General features: G+C 67.4%; 1 protein-coding gene across 1 annotated transcript in view; it reads right to left on the bottom strand.

Annotated features, from left to right (window-relative positions):
- Positions 1-593: 593 nt before the first annotated feature.
- BAHCC1 (BAH domain and coiled-coil containing 1) overlaps positions 594-18,291 on the bottom strand; it is a 59,277-nt gene continuing 41,579 nt past the window's right edge. The window contains 18 exon segments of the mRNA XM_042966785.1: positions 594-2,874; positions 3,424-3,660; positions 4,689-5,914; positions 6,045-6,221; positions 6,314-6,433; positions 6,653-6,761; positions 6,898-6,973; positions 7,076-7,190; positions 7,256-7,430; positions 7,535-7,642; positions 7,890-8,191; positions 8,284-8,466; positions 9,173-9,464; positions 9,946-10,063; positions 12,081-12,209; positions 12,537-12,673; positions 12,809-13,008; positions 17,699-18,290. Coding sequence (XP_042822719.1) covers positions 2,662-2,874; positions 3,424-3,660; positions 4,689-5,914; positions 6,045-6,221; positions 6,314-6,433; positions 6,653-6,761; positions 6,898-6,973; positions 7,076-7,190; positions 7,256-7,430; positions 7,535-7,642; positions 7,890-8,191; positions 8,284-8,466; positions 9,173-9,464; positions 9,946-10,063; positions 12,081-12,209; positions 12,537-12,673; positions 12,809-13,008; positions 17,699-18,290 — 4,509 coding nt within the window. The 3' untranslated portion in view covers positions 594-2,661.

The raw sequence follows: 18,291 nt of genomic DNA, 5'->3' as shown, positions 1-18,291 counted from the left end.
GAGCTTGTTGGGGTGGCTTCCCTGCCCCAGAGGTACCCCTCCTCCTGACACCCTCCAACCTGGGGACTTCAGCTCTCCATTTAACAATCTGGAGCACCGTTTATTACCTCTCTACACAGTCATCAGCTGAGAAAACGTTTGTTGAATGAGTAACTTCACGCTCTCCTTGAGGAGGGCGTCTGCTCTCCAGTGTGCCGGCACCCCTCCCCCAGCTGGCCCCGGCACTTTGGAGGCCACCCTCCCCCCTGTGCCTTGTGGGGGCTGACCCTCCCTCCTCTCTTCTGGGACACCTGCCCTGGTCACGTGGACAACCTGACTCAGCTCTGGTGAGACCTGTAAAGAGGGGAACCTACATCTTGGGGGGTCACGAAGGCCAAAGCCACCCCAGAAACAGGTAGCACGGTCCTGTCACGTGTGCGGGGCTCGGCGCCCAGGGGCTCCGCTCTGGCTGACACGGGGACAGACCCGGCCCAGGCCTGGACGTGGGGCTTGGGCACGTCCGCCGGGACCCCCGAGCCTCCGGGGCCTCCAGGAGTTGCCGTGCGAAGTGCACGCGGGCGCCGAGGCACAGTTAGGACTCCGGACCACTGAACACCTGTACAATAGTTCATATATTTATTCTTAAGCAAGTTATCAATAAAAAATTTAATACTAAAATGCCTTTACATAGAGTTTGCTGTTCATAAAACCTTTGTGTTTTGTTTTTTTTTGTTTGTTTGTTTTTAGTGTTTACATTGGAAAAAAAAAATCCAACCATCTTAATTTACACATGTACAATAGTCGTGCTTCGCCAGGTCTAACCACGGTTAGAGGGAGGGCCGCACCGCCCACGCGCACAGATAGAGGGAGAGAGAAGAGGCAGAGAAGGCGGGGGAGGAGGGCAGAGAATCGACACGAGGGCCAAGAAAAAGGGTTTCCTTCGCTCGGTGCCTGGGGTTCGAACTTTTGCGGCCGGGCTGTCCCCACTCGGCGCCCGGGCACCGGGCAGGTCTTCTCCTCCGGGCAGCCTTCTGCTTCTCCAGCCGCGAGCAGGCCCTCGGGCACCGCCTCCCGGGTGACCGCCAGGAATGAAATATTGCACTCGTGCGGAGACAAAGGGGAGAATGGGGTGGGAGAGGTAGGCCGGGGCGCAGGGGACCCCCCCCCCCCTCCCTGCCCCTGCATTTCCCACGGAGCCGGGAGTGGGAGGTGGGGCCGGGATGGTTTCCTGGCTGAAAAGGAAGGGGGCGGAGAGGGGCCGGGTTGGGGTGCCGGGCACCTGCCGACACCCCATGTTTCCCGGGGACCTGGGCTGCAGGTCTGTGGTCACACAAAAACTCGTCCTAAGGAACAGTGACTAACGTGGGGGGCTTTCCGGGGGCTCCCAGTGGGTGTGGTGGCACATGAGGACATGTGGCCCTCAGTACGTTTCAGGGACAAGGGTGGTTGGGCCGCGTCTGGCTTGCCCTGTCTCCCTCTCGGTCTCTCTCTTGGAGAAGTGAAGAGGTGACAAGTGTTCTGAGGCTCCTGGGGTGGCGCCGAGAGTCTGGGCCACCCGTCCAGCACTGGGTGGAGGGCTGAGCGCCCCGGAGGGGTGCTCCCTGCACTCGGCTAGGGTGTGGGCTCGGGCGGGCAGGAGGGACCCCTGCTCGCTCCGCACCCCAGGCACCAACTGGTCATGCTGTCTGCCTTCCCAGTGGCCACAGAGAAGGCCCAGAAACCTCCATGTAAGTTGGTGGGGGCCAATCCCGTCCCTGCTCTGAGTGGAGGCTAGGCAAATTGGCCATCAAAACGGAAATCAGAAAGAACTTGGAATATTCAGGAAATAAAATGAAAATCTCACTTTTCCGTATCGATACTTAAAAATATTTGTTCATTTTTGTTTCGTTTTTAACAGAGGTAAGATACATTTATGGCTGCTGTCACGATCCCGGGCTGGGGGACCCGCTGATCCTGATTTTTATCTCAGCTTCCGGAATCCCTTCTCTCTCCAGGGACCCTCACCATCGCCCTCCTCCCCTGCCCCGCCCCCCAATACGGTCTTCCTAGGAGGTGGATTAAAAGGAAATAAAGTCGAGTGTGACTTCCATCTCAGCCCCCGAGATGAGTGGTGTACCCGAGGGTCCCCCTCCTGTGGCCGCCCCCACCCTCAGCTGCCTCTGTCGCCACAGACGCCCCTGTCGGAACTCAGCCAGGCTGAGCAAAACAGTGCATTTTCAACGAAAACCCCCCAGAACAAAGCCTAGACACACACCCACACACACACGCACACGCACACACACACATGCACATACACCCTTGTCACGCGTGTGGGGAAAAAAATCCTTTTCCACTATTTTTTTCCATAAAACTTCCCGCAGAAATACAATATTTACATAGAGAAATAAATAGACAACACACCTGATTTCTGCTTTCCCTGGTGGGAGACAGTCGGAGGTACTAGGGAAAATATGGCTTGGATTCTAATCTCTCGGGAACGGCCGATGGGGATCCGGGGCGCCGGCTGGGCCGGCCCAGGCTGGACGACTCTCCGGACGGGACGGGCCGCACGCGGGAGCGCCCGCTCGCCAGGGACAGTGATGCGAAGCCGGCGCCCGCCGCGGGGTCGGGGGGTTGCATATTTGCTCCTGGCTGCGGCGTGGGGGGGGGGGGGGCTCCCCGGCTCTGCCCACGCAGCCGGGCTCAACACAGGATGGGCGCCCCGTCGGCTGCCACCAGCCGCCCCGTGGTGGGGTCATAGGTGCCCGCCAGGTAGTAGAGGTCCCGCCGGTCCTGGTCCTGGCACTTCCGGCTCCGTGTCATTTGCTCGTACTGCTCCCGCCCCACGACCTGGCACTTGTGGGAGATGGTCTGCACGTCGTTCTCGTCCTCGTGGCAGGACTGGTACAGCGCGTTCTGGGGGGGAGGGGGGGCGGGCAGCAGCGCTGGGACGGAGGCCTCGCGCCCCCAGGGCAGGGTTGCTCGGTCAGCCTGTGGACCGTGCCCACCACCTGCAAACCTGGGCTCCTGCACACCAGAGGGCGGTGGGGGTGTGTTCCACCTGGAAGTACGGGCCGTGGGGGGGGGGGGCTGCGTGCCCCCCACGGTGAAACTACCACCCCTTTCACAGGGAGCCATGGAGGCCAGGGAGGGACCCTGTGTCGTTTCCTGTGAGGCCCGGTGGTGGCCCTGGGCTGGGAGGCCCCGCGGTGTCGGGGACGGGGAGGGGGTGTTCACGAATGAGACTACTCCTCCCGTGTTGGCCGCCACCCCCCCCACCAGGTCTCCATTCCCCCAGGCCCCCTGCATGCCCCCCACCTGTCCCGGGCCCCCTTCAGGCTGCCCTGTTGCCCAGTCCTCCCAAGCTCCCCACTTGCCCCAGGGCCCCCCACAGGCTCCCCACCTGCCCTGAGCTCTCCTGCCCCAGGGCCCTACGGGGCACCGCCCCCTCCCCCATTCTCTCACCTTCCCATCACTCTGCCGCTTCCCCAGCTTCGTCTCCTCCGGGTGGTAGAACCACTTGACCTTCACCACCATGTTACTGCCCCAGGACTCCCACATGCTCTCAATGCGGCCGATGTAGGGCAGGTTGGGCCGCCCGGCCGACAGGAAGACGGCACAGTCCCCGATGCGCAGTGTCTCCTTGCCCCGGACGATGGCCTTGTAGAACAGCTTCCTGGCTTTCCCCTTCATGCCCCGCCTCTGCAGGGACACAACCGGAGGCCGAGGGCAATGAGGGGGCCCAGGCGGCAGCCAGGACAGAATGACAGGGACACACACACAAGGGGAGGGAATACGCAGGAGGGACAGACGGCATGTCGTGTGTGCAAGCGTGCGTGCACGGGCACCCCAGGTCCACGCGGGGCACCGTGGCGGCTGGAGGAAGGCCAGCACAGCCAGAGGTCCGGGACGAGGTGGCCACACCCAGACCTACCCTGCCCACCGGTCAGGATGTCAAGATCCAAAGCGCCCATAAAGGAACAGTGGACCTGAGGCGGGGGTGGGGTGGGGAGAGAGCACGAGGCGTCCAGTGCACACACGTTTGCAAGGACAAAACGCCCCGGACAACCGCACGTCCACACGTAGAGTGTTGGCAAAGAACAACGTTCGTGTCCCTGCAACGAGGTGCTCGAGGTGCTCAAAACGCGCAGAGCTGCCTGTGTTGTTCACGGACACGGAAAGACGCGCAACCAAGTGGACCTCTGCCGCTCGAGAAACGCTGGGGCGCCTGGGGGGCTTAGTCGGCTGGGCGTCCGACTTCTGCTCAGGTCATGATCTCACGGTTCGTGGGTTCGAGCCCCGCGTCAGGCTCGGTGCTGACAGCTCGGGGCCTGGAGCCCGCTTCGGATTCTGTGTCTCCCTCTCTCTAACCCTCTCCAGCTCACCCCTCTGTCTCTCTCCCTCAAAGATAAACATTAAAAACAACAATAACAAAAACAGGCTGTCTGCCCCAGTGCAAACATCCTGTACACGATCTTACAGGCAGAGACAAGGACTTGGAGGGGACAGGGTGGCTGTGGTCATCTGCCTTGTCCCATCAGGTGGCAAGGTTTTCTCTTTCCTCGTTTTCCTTTGATTTTCTTTCTTTCTTTTTGTTTGGTCGACATTAAATAGGACAACCCAAAGAAAGAAGCGAGAGAGGGAGCAGGCCGGCCTCCTGGGCACCAGGGGCTCCTCGCTGCCCTCCCCCTCCCCCTCCCCCTCCCCGGCTGGGAGACGGGCCCACCTACCTGCGTGGGGTTCCCCGACCACTTCCAGAGCTGCCGGGCAGGCAGGAAGGCTGAGATCTTTGGCCGGTTTTCCACGGAGGGCAGCCGCTGCCTCCGGGAAAGCTCTTTGGCTTTGGAGAAGCTCAGGGCCTCCTTGCGCTTGAGCTTGGACTTGCCGCCGCTCGGGCCGGTGCCCGCGCCCCCGCCGGCCACCGCGGCCCTGGACAGGAAGCAGCGCTGCGCGTGCGCGTGCGCGTGGGGCCCGCCCCCCTTGGAGCGCAAGGCCTCGGGCTGGGCCAGGAGGGCGGGCACGGGGTGGGTGAGGCAGGTCTGCAGGAGCAGCGCCGGGTCCTCGTCGTCCGAGCTGTAGGACGAGCCCTCGTCGTCCGAGGAGCAGAGGCTGGAGGTGGACAGGGAGCCCGAGGAGGAGGAGGTGGTGGAGCCTGAGGAGGAGGACGACACGGACAGGCGGGCGAGGAAGCGGGAGGGCACGCCGGGGGCCAGCCCGGGCCCGTCCTCCTCGTCGTCCGAGTAGGAGCTGTGACAGTCGCTGTCGCAAGGCAGCGGGAACTCGGCCTGGCCCGCGAACTTGCGCAGCGCCAGCCCCATGGGCAGCGGGTGCACGGGCGCCCGCCCCTTCCTGTCCTTGCCCACGAGGGCCGGGTGCGCGTAGCTGGGGCTGGGCAGGGGCCGCCCCAGCTTGGGCCCGAGGTCCTTGTCACCCATGAGCAGCGCCTTGCAGTTCTTGTTCTTGGGGGAGGTCACGCCCTCGTGGTCCAGCTTGACCAGGAACTCGCCGCCCGCCCGCCGCCGCGCGCCCTTCTCGGCCTCTGCCCGCTCGGCCTTCTTGGCCCGCAGCAGCTTGTGGGCGCCCCCGGGCAGGCCCGGCCCGGCCCCGCCGACGAAGGGCGCGTACGAGCTGGCCAGGCTGCTGAAGGAGTCGGCCCGGAAACCGTTGCCGAACACGGGCGCGGCCACGCTGTGCACGGGGAACAGCGCCTCCCGGGCCCGCAGCTTCTTGGCGCTGCCGTTGAGCTGGAAGAGATTCTGCAGCACGCCGGGCCCCTTGCCGCCCGCCGCGGCCGCCGCCTTCCGCTTCGTCTGCGCCACCGCCGACCAGCTCAGCAGCGGGCTGCCCCGGCGGCCCAGGAAGTGGTCCGAGGCCCCGGCGGCGGCGGCGGCGGCGGCGGCGGCGGCGGGGGCGGCGGGCGGGGGCTTGGCGCCCGAGGTCAGGAGCTCCGCTTTGCCTGGGGGGAGGCCGGGTAGAGTCAGGGGGACCCCCGGCTCCACCCTCCCCCCACCCGGCCCCGCGCCTCCCGGTCCCCCACACCCGGAGGCGGACCCCCACGCCAGGGTTCTGGGTGGTCCCACGAGTACCAGCTTTGTCTTTGCTGACGGATTTCTTCCCCGGGGGCTTGGGGGCTTCGGGGCCTTCGTGCGCCTTGGGAGACAGGCTGGGGGCGGTGGTCTCGCCGGGGGGAGGGGCCTCGAAGGAGGCTTTCTTGGTCCTCCGGCAGCTGCCGGACACCAGCAGGGCGGGCGAGGGCTCGGTGCCTGCGGAGCCGACGCGCGGCCTCAGCGCTGTGCCTCGGGACCCGGGCGCTGGCTCCACGGGGAGGCCCCACCCCCGCGGCCCCGGCACTCACACTGGATTTTGAAGTCCGGAGGCAGCAGCCTGATGTTGGAGACGGCGATGTGGCCGGTGTCCCCGTCATCAAACTCCACGACCACGGAGTCCAGGTCCCCTTCCTCGTCACTGCAGGCACCTGGGGACGAGGGCCCCGTCACGGTCGACCTTGGCGCCCCCCCCCCCCCACCTCGCTGCCTCCCGCGGCCCGGCCTGAGCGGCCACGGCACCACCGTCCATCACCCCCGCCTGGGGCACCGCCCGCTCGCTCACCCACCTGCCTGCCCCCCGGGGGCTCCACATCCCCTGCCTGGATGGGGGGCTGCTGGCGGCCTCGTGGGGAATTCGGGGGGCTTACCTCGGACCACGTTGCCTGGATACAGGCAACGTGACTTCTGGCTCCAGTAGGCACAGACCCTCGTGCCGGGTGGGAGGTAGCGGCTGGACTGTGGCCGGACATCCAGCACCTGGAGGACCGGTGGGGGGGGGGGGGGGGCGTGAGTGGGCGGGGGAGGGGCTGCGGGGGGGCGGGGCCCAGGAGGGGCGGGGGCAGCCAGGCCCACCTCCCCGGGGCGGCGCGTCCAATGGGGGCCGTCCCCTCACCGCCTCCTGCAGCAGCTGCTCCAGCGAGTAGATCCTCTGCCTGTTGCCTCTCTCGCCCTCGATGACGATGCTGTAGCTGAGGGGCGAGGGGGGCGTGGCGTGTGAGAGGGGCCTGCGGGCCGCGGTCGCCCACCCTGGCCCGGGCCCGCCGCCCTCCCTCCCCGCACCCGGGCCTCACATGTCGGGGGGCTGCAGGGTCCTGACGCTGCCCGCGTACAGCAGACTGTCCTCCTTGGGAATGAGCACGGGCAGCCCGTCCTGCAGATCCTCCTTGTGGATGGTGCACGAGCCAGCTGAGGGGACAGGCTGTCAGCGCCGGCCCCGCCCCCGCCCCCGCGGCTGCCTCCCGGCCACTCACCCAGGGCGGCGCTCTGCTCCGCGCTCAGAGGACCGCTGGCCCCAGCCGGCTCTTCCTCCGCTTCGTCCTCCTCCTCTTCCTCCTCCTCCTCCTCAAAGCTGCCGTTGTCGTCAAATGCAAAGTCGTCTTCCACAGCAAAGCTCTCCAGCAGCCGACTCACTGCCCGGCCCTTGCCCTGGGGGGCCAGAGGGGTCAACTCCCTCTGGAGGGGGGGGGGCGGGAGAGGTCTGCAACCCCGACTGGGCGCCCGGGGGGGGGGGGGTGGGGTGGGGACGCTACCTGCTTGCCGACAGCCTTGCTTTTCACCTTGCCCACCTTCCTGCCCTTCCCCAGGATGGCCTTGGCGTTGCGTGGCGACAGGGCGATGGACAGGGCCCCGTTCTTCCGCTGTTCGGGGCGGGAGGGAAGGAACCGCGGTGAGGGGGGCCCCAGCCTCCCTGCTCACAGCCACCGCCGGGCGTGGTGCAGGCTGACCCCGAGTGTGAGTTCAGGGGTGTGGGGCAGGCTCACCCCCGGGGCGGGCCACATGAGCGGGCAAGGGGGACAGGGTGGGAGCTCCTTCTGTATCTGACGCCCGCCCGCGGAGCCCAGGCCAGCCGGGGTGCCCCGTAGCAGGGGTGCCCGCAGAGCCTACCCGCAGTCCCGGCTGGAGGATCGTGCTCTTGCGTGTGGCCCTCTTGAGGCGCTCGCTGGCCAGCTTGCTGCCCTCCTCACGGCAGGTGAAGGCGCGGGCGGGGCTGAAGAGGGTGTCCCTGCTGGGGGTGGTCCCCGGCTCCGCCCGCAGGCCACCTTTGGCCTTGCCCTTGGCTTTCTTTTTGCCTGGTGCGCCTGGGGGCCTGCGTCCTGGGGCCCGCTCCAGCTTGGTGCCCACCTTGGCCTTCACCGTGCGCCTCTTGACCTTGACCTCGCTCTCTGGGCTGGACAGGCGGCAGGCCCCTGTGCGGGGAGAGGGCGGCCGTCACAGGCGTCCCGGGTGCTGGGCCCTCGGCCGCCAGGCTGGCCCCAGCCCGCCCTGGCCTCCTCGTTACCTAGTAAGCCCTGCCTCTCCTTCTTCTTCTTGGCCTTCTGGTTGGCCTCCATCTTGACCACGGAAGAGGGTGAGGGCCCCAGCACGGCCACACTGGCCCCCCCATGCAGCGCCAGCCCGGGCTCCTTGGGGGGTGCCTCTGTCCCCAAGAAATCTATGCCGTTCTCGCTGTCGTAGCCGGCGCCTGGGGAAGGCAGAGCGTCCAGATGACTTGGTGTCACAGCGACGCCATTTTGGGGGCGGGGGATCTGTTCATCTGCATGCACGTGGATGGGCTGGGGGGCGGGGGGGAGGGGCAGGCACCTGGGCCGGCCTCCTGGTGAGGGTGCGTGGACGAGCTCGGGTTAGGGGAGGAGCCGCTACCTGACCTTCCTTTCCCTGTCTCTATTCTCCTTTCTTACACCCTGGGCAGTGGGGCGCCAGCCCGCGGGCCTGGGGATCCCCCTCCTCAGGGCAGCTCCGGCCCCTTACTGCCCTCCTGCTTCCTGCTTCCTCTCGCCCTCCCTTTGTTCTCAGGCGCAAGCTGGGTGCAGGCGGGGCGAGGCCTGGTGGGGAGGAAGCACCTAGTTCTCCAGGCTCCTGTCTCTGGACACGTGTGCCTGCTGGAGGCCAGATAACCCCTCCAGATCAGCCTGCAGGAAAGCCGCCTCCAGCCGGCAGAGGGGCTATTTTTAGCCCCCTTTCCGGGATGTATCCAGAGGGCTCTTTCTTTCCTGTGGCTCTCGCGGCCCCACAGGGAGCCAGCCGCAGGGCAGGGTCTCCTTCCCCCCACCCCCGGCTGCCCCGGCGGGGAGGCTGTCCCCGGGTCCCCCACACTCCACAAGCCGCCACCTGGCTCTGATGGCCGCCTGGGCCCGGCGGTCCCGGCTGCGGCCCTCGGACCCACTTGCCTGCCTCGTGTGCCGGGGCCACCGCCGACTGGGCTGGGAACTTGGGCGTCTCCCTGCTGCCGCCACCGCCATCCGGCTGCGTGTGCCGGGCGGCCCCCGGCACCTTGGTGCTCTTGGCTCTGGACAGCTTCTTCCGGATGCGTCCCCCTGGGGCGGCCTCCTTCCGCCTGAAGGGGCTGAGGCCGGCAGGCAGCCCCTTGCTCTTCACTTTTGGCTTCAGCTGGGCCACCTTGTGGGCCATGGCAGACGCCAGCTCGCCCTGACCGCTGCGTCTCTTGCACCGGACCTTTCCCTGTGAACGGGAAGCCGGTGGCTGCGCTCAGCCCTGCGGCCTTCAGCCTGCCCGCTGCCAGCGCCGGCTCACAAGTGGCACTTCCTCGGCCCCCGTCCGCTGAAGGGGCCCAGGGGGCACGGGGCTCGGCCGCTGGAGCCCAGCACCCCTATCCCCGCTCCACGGCACCTCCCAGACCGCCCACCCTACTTGAGCTCGGGGGATGGACGTCGAGGGCCCGGGTGTCTGTTCTGGGAGGGCCGGGCAAGGTGACAACATGCTCAGGTGGGGTGACAGCTGCCTCCAGGCCACCCACTGCACACGGGGTGCACCTGACACTGGGTTCACTGCTGAAGACTCCGTGACCTATAACATCGTGCACTTTTTCTTTCTGCTGGAGTGAGCATCGCCAGCCCCAGTCACACCTGCAGGCCCAGGGCTGGCCTCTGCCGTGAGGCTCACCGAGCCCCAGAGCCCAGGGCGAGGCCGCTGCAGTGCTCACCGCAGAGGCCGGCTGCAGGCCCACGTAGACGCTGCTCTCCAGTCGGCTTTGCTTCCTCGCAGGCTCCTCGCCACCCCGCAGCTCAGCACACAGCAGGCTCAGGCTGGACCGCACCGCCCTGGGGGCATGGGGGCGCAGGTGGGCATGGGCCAGCTGCAGGCACGCCTCGGCACCCTGGCCCCGTCCTCGCTCTGCCCTTTCCCGAACGAGGCTGCGCTCCTGTGCCGGGCTCCTTGGAGCACGCGCCGTGCTGCCAGGCGGCCCGGAGGCCGAACCAGTGCTGAGCCCCAGCCGCCTGCCTGCCGGCCGGTCCTCTCGCTGACCGGGGAGGGGCGGCCTAAAGCTCAGGGGCCGGGGCTCTGTGGCCAGCTGGACCACTGTGTGTCCCAGCTGTGGCCTCAGTCTTCACACCTGGGAAACAGGGACGGGAACTATTACGGCTCTCTGCAAGGGTGGGGGAGGTCGGTCCCGGTCCCAGGACTGGCCCTCGGTGAGTGCCAAGGCCAGCGGCCACCACGGTTTGGAACAAGGACGGTGTTAGAGAGGCTCCTGAGAATGGGGTCCCCTGCCTCCCTCTCCGCCACTGCCAGAAAGAGGTCGGGGCACAGTGGCCAGAGACACTCCTGTCCAGGGTCTGCCTCCCAACCTCCTGGGACCCTGACTGCTGGGCTCAGACACCTGCTCTTAATCCCAGTTCTTGAGGGAGGGGAGCCTGAACCCCAGCACCCACATGCGGGGGGGGGGGGCCTGGGAGTCTACTGACACCAAGTCTCGGTTTCCCCATGTCCCACAGGTGTGGGTGGGGCCGGGCCTGTCACCTGCCCCCTCCCCCACTCACATGGTGTTAATGAAAATGAGTCACAGACGGAGCCTGAGAACCCTGGCTTTGTGGGGACAGACATCACCTTTCACCTTCCCGCCCAGAGAGGGGACCAGGCAGGAAGCCGGCTGTGCAGTGAGGCTGCCCCCACCCCCCACCCCCCCCAACCTTCCACTTCCTGCCTGGTCCCAGCTGTCGGCAACCACCGCAGGGCACGGCCCCGCAGCGGGGGAGAGCCCGGAATTCAGGAGGGAGCCGGATCCTTGAGGAGGGCGGGCCCCGACTGTGTGTCCTTCCTTGTCCTGAGGCTGCTACCCTCCAGCCAGGGCCGGGCTTTGTGGGTCAGTGGAGGAAGTGTTGTAATGCCAAGTACCAGGCCGGGGATTCCGGGGACGGGGGCCTGAGGGCAGCTCGGGGCAGCCTCGCCAGGACCCCCTGACGCAGCCACTGGCCAGACTCCGGCCTCGGTGGGCCCTACCTTGGCCAGAGGCCCCGACAGCGCTGGCTGGTTCTCAAAGGGAGAGCCTGGGAGTCCCCTGGCTGGGGACACCTGGGCAGCGGGGGGAGGGGCAGCTCGGGGAGACGCCCCCCCCCCCCCAGCCATATGGCCTATCCCCGCCACCGCCCACAGGCGATGCGAACCCCCCTCCCTGTAACCTTCTCTGCATTTGCTAATGTTTTGTGACATAAAGCCCTGAGATTAATTTTTTGCCTCTGTCTTAATTGAAGGAACCATTTAGTGCCGATTTAACTATTATTACCAAATCATCAGGATTGATGCAGCGCGCACGCAGGCTCGCCAATCGCGTTTGGAGCAGCTCGTTGGATTTATGCAAATAGGTCTGCCGGGAGAGGCAATTTGTAGCCGGGAAGGACAATTATGCCCGGCCCGGGAGCGTGCCAACGAGTGCGCCGGGCGGGTAATGGATAATAACACTGCGCCGACAGCGTGCGCAGCACCGCAGCGTGACCAACGGTGTTACACGGTGCAGACAGAGAGGCTTTTCCGCAACGCCGCCTGGCACCCGAGGGGGCCGGGCGCGGGCAGGGGTGATGCCCCGGCCAGGTGTGTGGACCTGGTGTGGCCACGCACCGGGCCCGGCGTGGGGCAGAGGGAAGGGGAGAGGTCTGCAGCGGGCTCTGTCCGTGGCTACAGCTCTGGGAGAGGGGAGCTGGGTCCTCACGGGAGCTTGAAGCGGGGGGTGGGCAGCAGCGTGCGGACAGGGGCGTCGAGGGCACCCTGGGCCCACCCCAGCCCCGCCACACGCACCCCCAGCCCGGGGCACCCCACGGCGGCCCACGCACCGGGACTTACTTGACTTTCTTGCCGTCGCCCCTGGGGAGCTGGCCCCCAGGACGCAGGGCGGGCAGCAAGCTGGGGTACTTGCGCTTCCTGGGCCGGCCGGGCCCCCGCCTCGCGGGGCTGCGCGAGCTCTCCTCTCTCCTGCAGGCCACGGGGGTGGGGGGTGCTCAGAGGCTTGCACCCACCCTGGCCCCCCTGACAGGGGTTCAGCAGAGGGCACTGGCCTTGGAGGGCTGCAGGGGCAGGGCAGGCCCCCCCGAGACTCGGGGAGCTGGGCCCTCACGTGGCCCAACGCGCCAGCCTTCCTCCCACGGCCTCCGGGGGCCATCCTGGACGCCAGCCTCCAGCCCAGCTCAGCCCGGGCGCGCGTGGGGTGGCTCCCTGACCCCGAGGTAGTGGTCCCGGGCCTGCACAGCGGTGGGGTGGGGCCCCCCACCCGGCCCGCCCGGCTGCCGCCCGGGGCCCTACTCGTGGTCGTGTCTGCGCTGGAGGCGAGCCAGCTCCCGCTGCTTCTCCTTGTAGCGCCGCTGCAGCTCTGCCAGCTGGACGCGCATCTCTACCTCCTGCGTGTCCAGCCGGTCGATGGCGGCCTTCAGGGGGCAGACCTGGTGGGCAGGGGCACGGGGGCCTGTGAGCCCAGGCGGGGCCCCACGGCGGGGGCGGCCGGCGCGGGTGCTCAGGGGGCCCCTTGGGTTGTGGCACCGGGGGCGACCGGGCCCCCCCCCCCCCCCCCCACTCACAGGCTTGGTCTTGGGGGTCCAGGTGTCCTTCCGTTGCAGAATCTGCATGCGGGGGGTGAGTGTGGGAGCCCTGCAGGGGTCGGCAGCGGGGGGCCGGGCGGAGGAGGAGGGGCTGTCCAGGCCAGCGGCCTCCACCAGGGACCAGGCTGAGGCCAGCGTGGCCAGGCGCTGCAGGTCGAATGCCAGCACGTCCTTTTCCTCTGCGGGGGACACGAGGGTCAGTGTGTGCGCGGCAGGCCGGCACGTACCGCCCCTCACAGGGTCTCTTGTTGTCCGCCTGCATCTTGGTCTGGCCCGGACCCTCCAGGCTGCCCGGCTCCCCCAGCCACGAGGACCAAGGACCAGGGTGAGGTGGTGGGAAACAGCGAGATGGGCACAGGGGCAGGCACCGAGCACCCTGCCTCAGCTCCGGGGAGAGGAGAAGTCCCCCCTGGCTACTGTGGGCCAGGCCAGTTGGGGAGGCGCCCGATCCGTCTGATAGAGGCTTGTGGCTTATTCGGCCTCAACAGAAAGTGCCCGTGCGTTTCCTGCCCCTCCCAGATTCGTGAAGAGTGGGGTGAGAGGAACGGCCCAGGGCAGGGTCCGAGCTGAGCCAGTGGAGGGCAGCGTCCATCCAGGGGTGAGGCCTGGAGCGGAGACTCGGGACGGGGCAGGGTGGCGGCGGAGGTGGGGAGTCAGGCCCCCGCGGGCAGGCTGTTCCCACGAGGAGCCACAGCCAGGGAAGGGGAGCCGGCCAGGGGGAGCCCTGCGGGGTCAGACGGCTGCGGGGTCAAAGCCGTCCACGGGCAGTTGTGCTTTCCAGGACCTACAGGACACCCAGCTCCTCCGAGGTGGCCGGGGAGCAGCGATACCCCAGTGGCAACGAGCACATCGAACACCCTGAACGTGGCTTCTAATTCCACCTCCCTGGAAAGGAGCCTGGCTCCTGGGAGAAATGGCTGTTGCCAGGGGCAGGGGCGGTGTGTGGTGAGCCAGGAACACAGGAGGTGCTCGGAAGGTGAGGGGGACACGGCGGCGGGCACATGGGCCAGCTGCAGGGGCCGAATCTGACACAGCTCCAATCCTCCGGTTAAATAGCGAGAGTGCAGATTACAACCGGCCAAAGAGAGTAAGAATCCGCGAGTCACCCTGCCACAAACAGGTTAAATGCACGGAGAGAATGCGTGAAGAGGCAGGGAGAACTGCTTCCAAGCACCTCCCTGCGAAATACTCGTTAACCGCAAAGGGGGGACGCGGCCATCAGGGTGAGCCGGCCTCAGCAATGGGACAAGGCGGCGAGGCGGGTGCCAGGAGCTGAAACTTCTGGACGCCGGTTCTGAGCTGAGGCCACAGGAGGCTGTGTCGGGTGGCCCCGGAGCGGGAGGCTAAGGGGCTCTCTCCTCCTAGGGCGTGGAAGCCAGGGCAGGGCTGTCCGGAAGCCCTACTTCAGCGACAAGCCCCACACAGTGTCCTCTCTGTTGGGGTCACTGTGGTCACCAGGAAGCTCCTTTGCTCCCCTGCCCGGGCGGCCCGGCCCCGGTCCTCAGGCTCAGCCTGCTGAGCCGGTACAATCCCGTGGGTGAGCCTGGGGCGGGGGTGGGGGTGGGGGTGGGGTTGGAGATGAGGTAGGGAGGGCTTTTCTTGGCTTCAAACAACACCCTGCCAAGCTCTGCAGCCCTGGGGGCTGTGGAGAGAGAGACAGCCCCACCCCGATGCCCTGGGGTGTCTCTAACTCCTGTCCCTGGAAGGGCCTGGGGCCAGGCAAGCCGCAGCTTCACAGACCTGGATCCCAGGCTCACTCAGGAGAAAAAGGGGCATCCACACTCCGGGACGGACAGGGCCTGGGCTCCCCAAACATCCGGGGTGGAAGGGAGGCTCAGGTGGCTTTCCAAGGGCGGGATGTTCTGGTGTCTCAGGGCCGGGCTCCTGGGTACAGACCTCCCCATCCAAGGCCAGGCAGACACAGGGTCTGACTCCCCACCCTTCTCCCACCCGAGGGCTCAGTCTGGGGCTCAAGTCCCTGCATCTGGTGCGGAGGTCTGAGGGCCGGGCAGTGCCCCCACTGAGGCCCCCCCCCCCCAACTTGAGCCCAGGTGGGGGCAGGCCAAGGGTCCTGCAGCTGAGGTCTTCTGGGTGGGGCTGAGGGGCTCTGAGGACCCAGGTCAGTGAGGTTGCCCATGAGCAAATGGCCTGGGGTTTGAACTCCTGCCCCACCACAACTCGGCTGCAAACCTGCCAACCTCCTCGTCCCTGCTTCCCAGGGGCCTTCCACCAAATGCCGTGCCCGGCCTGGAGGGGGTTCAGGGGGCCCCTTCTGGGGAGGAAGGGACAGGAGGCTCTGCTGTCCCTTGGGACCCCTGCTTCCTGGGACACACTTCTCCCACTTTCTCCGTCTGTGAATCTTGCCGCTCATCTGAGATCACAGCCAATCTCCTAATTCATTTCAGGCAAGGTGGTCATTGTGCTCATAGGGAACAGCTCTGGATCTGAGAGTGCACAGACTAGCCAGTTAACTGGGACAGAGGACAGGATGGGGCCTGGGTGCTCTAAGAGGGGAGGGTGGGGGTCTGGGTGTTCCAGGAAGGGAGGGTGGGGGCCTGAGTGCTCCAGGAGGGGAGGGTGGGAGCCTGGGTGCTCCAAGAGGGGAGGGTGGAGGTCTGAGGGTTCCAGGAAGGGAGGGTGGGGGCCTGAGTGCTCCAGGAGGGGAGGGAGGGGGTCTGGGGGTTCCAGGAAGGGAGGGTGGGGGCCCGAGTGCTCCAGGAGGGGAGGGTGGGGGCTTGGGTGCTCCAAGAGGGGAGGGTGGGGGCCTGGAGGTTCCAGGAGGGGAGGGTGGGGGCCTGGGGGTTCCAGGAAGGGAGGGTGGGGGCCTGAGTGCTCCAGGAGGGGAGGGTGGGGGTCTGGGGGTTCCAGGAGGGGAGGGTGAGGGCCTGGGGGTTCCAGGAGGGGAGGGTGGGGGCCTGAGTGCTCCAGGAGGGGAGGGTGGGGGCTTGGGTGCTCCAAGAGGGGAGGGTGGGGGCCTGGAGGTTCCAGGAGGGGAGGGTGGGGGCCTGGGGGTTCCAGGAGGGGAGGGTGAGGGCCTGGGGGTTCCAGGAGAGGAGGGTGAGGGCCTGAGTGCTCCAGGAGGGGAGGGTGGGGGCCTGAGTGCTCCAGGAGGGGAGGGTGGGGGCTTGGGTGCTCCAAGAGGGGAGGGTGGGGGCCTGGGGGTTCCAGGAGGGGAGGGTGAGGGCCTGGGGGTTCCAGGAGGGGAGGGTGGGGGCCTGGGGGTTCCAGGAGGGGAGGGTGGGGGCCTGGGTGCTCCAGGAGGGGCGGGTGAGGGCCTGGGGGTTCCAGGAGGGGAGGGTGAGGGCCTGGGGGCTCCAGGAGGGGAGGGTGAGGGCCTGGGAGTTCCAGGAGGGGAGGGTGGGGGTCTGGGTGTTCCAGGAAGGGAGGGTGGGGCCTGGGTGCTCCAGGGGGGGGAGGGTGGGAGCCTGGGTGCTCCAGGAGGGGAGGGTGGAGGTCTGGGGGCTCCAGGAGGGGAGGGTGGGGGCCTGGGGGCTCCAGGAGGGGCGGGTGGGGGCCTGGGGGCTCCAGGAGGGGCGGGTGGGGGCCTGGGGGCTCCAGGAGGGGCGGGTGGGGGCCTGGGGGCTCCAGGAGGGGCGGGTGGGGGCCTGGGGGCTCCAGGAGGGGCGGGTGGGGGCCTGGGGGCTCCAGGAGGGGCGGGTGGGGGCCTGGGGGCTCCAGGAGGGGCGGGTGGGGGCCTGGGGGCTCCAGGAGGGGCGGGGGGACTGGCGACCTGGCCGTGCATCTTCCTCGGTCCACACACCCCAGCGACTGAGGCGCCTGGCCTGGGTGCAGTTGCAACGCCCACAGGGGACTCACGTGGTCTCCACGTGAGCGTTCTTTCAATGAATGGGCCGCGGTCCAGCAGGCATTCACATGCACAGACTGGGTGGCCACACACACTGGGCCCGGCATCCGCTCGGCACTTTCGTGCCAGCCACGCTCACGTGGTGGGTCTGGGCAGCCCGGGCCCGGCCCGGGGCTCCCCCCCTCACCCTACAGCCCGGAGCCCTAACTTAGGCCCTCCTGGGGTCCAGCTGGGAGTCCACGGTGGGCGCTCCCCAGCAAACTGCCGTCGGCACAGCGGTGGGCCCGTCTAGGTGGGCAGGAGGAGTGACACAGAGGCCTCTGGGGAAATTAACTTTACGAGAACATTTGCTTTATCTCCAAAGAGCACAAAAGGCGCCTGTGGCTGGCAGCAGAGCGCTTTATGCGTCAGGAAAACAAGTGGGCAAGCTGAGAGAACTCTGTTGGGCTCTGTCTATAAATATCAGCGCGCACGATGCCTGGCTGGGGGTGCTCCCGCGCGAGGGTTTCCTCAGGGGGCCCCTCTGGGGCGACTGCCCCGGCTGGCCTGTGTGGGGTCCCCACGGGCTCCAGTCCAGGGCTCACCATGGGGTGGCACCAGGCCCTGTGCCCGCACCCTGGGGCCCCTCTGGGGCCGGGAGCCCAGAAGCATCTCAACCTGCATTCAGCCCCGGGACAGGAAGGACCGGCACCTCGGCCCCGGTGACATTGCGGGGGACACGTGGTCAGTCTTGGACCACTTCCCCTGGGCCTGGGAGGCAACAGCCGGTGCGTCCTAAGCGGAGACCTGGCAGGCCTCGGGCCAGGAGCCACACAGGCTTTCCTCTGCCTTCCCGGAGGCAAGGCCCCAGTTCAGCCACCTCATCCCCCGAGGGTCTTGGCTTCCTCGTAATGTGAACGGGGGACAGCGTATGGGGACAACTGTAAGGCCCCCACGGGGCGCTGTGGACACTGCAACATACACGGGGCATGCTGACCCAGACCCTGTCCTTCTGAAACCACGGTCAGGGTGCAGTCCTGGCCCCGAGGGTCCAGCTTCCAGAGCGTTCACAGGGTGGTGCTTACCTCGCAAGGCGGGCTCCCTCCTTTGCTGCTGGATCTCCAGGTCGGCCAGCTCGCTGAGCAGGGCAATTCCATGAATCCCTGAGCTACAGGGCGAGGGGGCTGTGCGTGGGGGCCCAGGGGCAGCGGCAAGCTGTGGGTCCGGCGGGCTGACGCCTGGCAGGTCCCCCAGGTCGATGGTGGCGGCCACCAGGGCGTCCAGGCCCGGGAGTGCCCTGGGCAGGTGGCTGTTCTTGGAAGCTGGCCCCCGGCCCTCCTCCTCCTGCAGCTCGACCTCCTGATACTCAGCCCCCTCTTCCGGCTTTGCTTCCCTGGGGGCCTGCCAATTGCCCGGCCCGGCCTCACCGAGGGCCCCTGGACTCTTCGGCTGCTGCGGGGCCGGGGCGCTGGCCCCCGATGAAGGCCCTGGCCCCACCTCCGTGCCCCTCTCCACCGCGGCCCCCTCCTCTGCAGCCCCTCCCTGAGTAGAATGAGCCTGGCCGATGGCCTCGGGGCCCCCTCCCTCGAGGAGGGCCCCACATCGCAGTTCTCGAAGCCCCTCCAGTGGGCTGAGGTCTGCTGCCTTCCCCAAGGGTCCCCGCTCGGCAGGGTGGGGG

This window comes from Panthera tigris, chromosome E1 (genome assembly GCF_018350195.1).
Source record: "Panthera tigris isolate Pti1 chromosome E1, P.tigris_Pti1_mat1.1, whole genome shotgun sequence".
NCBI classification, from domain to species: Eukaryota; Metazoa; Chordata; class Mammalia; order Carnivora; family Felidae; genus Panthera; species Panthera tigris.
The sequence above is the reverse complement of the archived record's forward strand: the minus strand, read 5'-3'. Positions and strand labels throughout refer to the sequence as shown.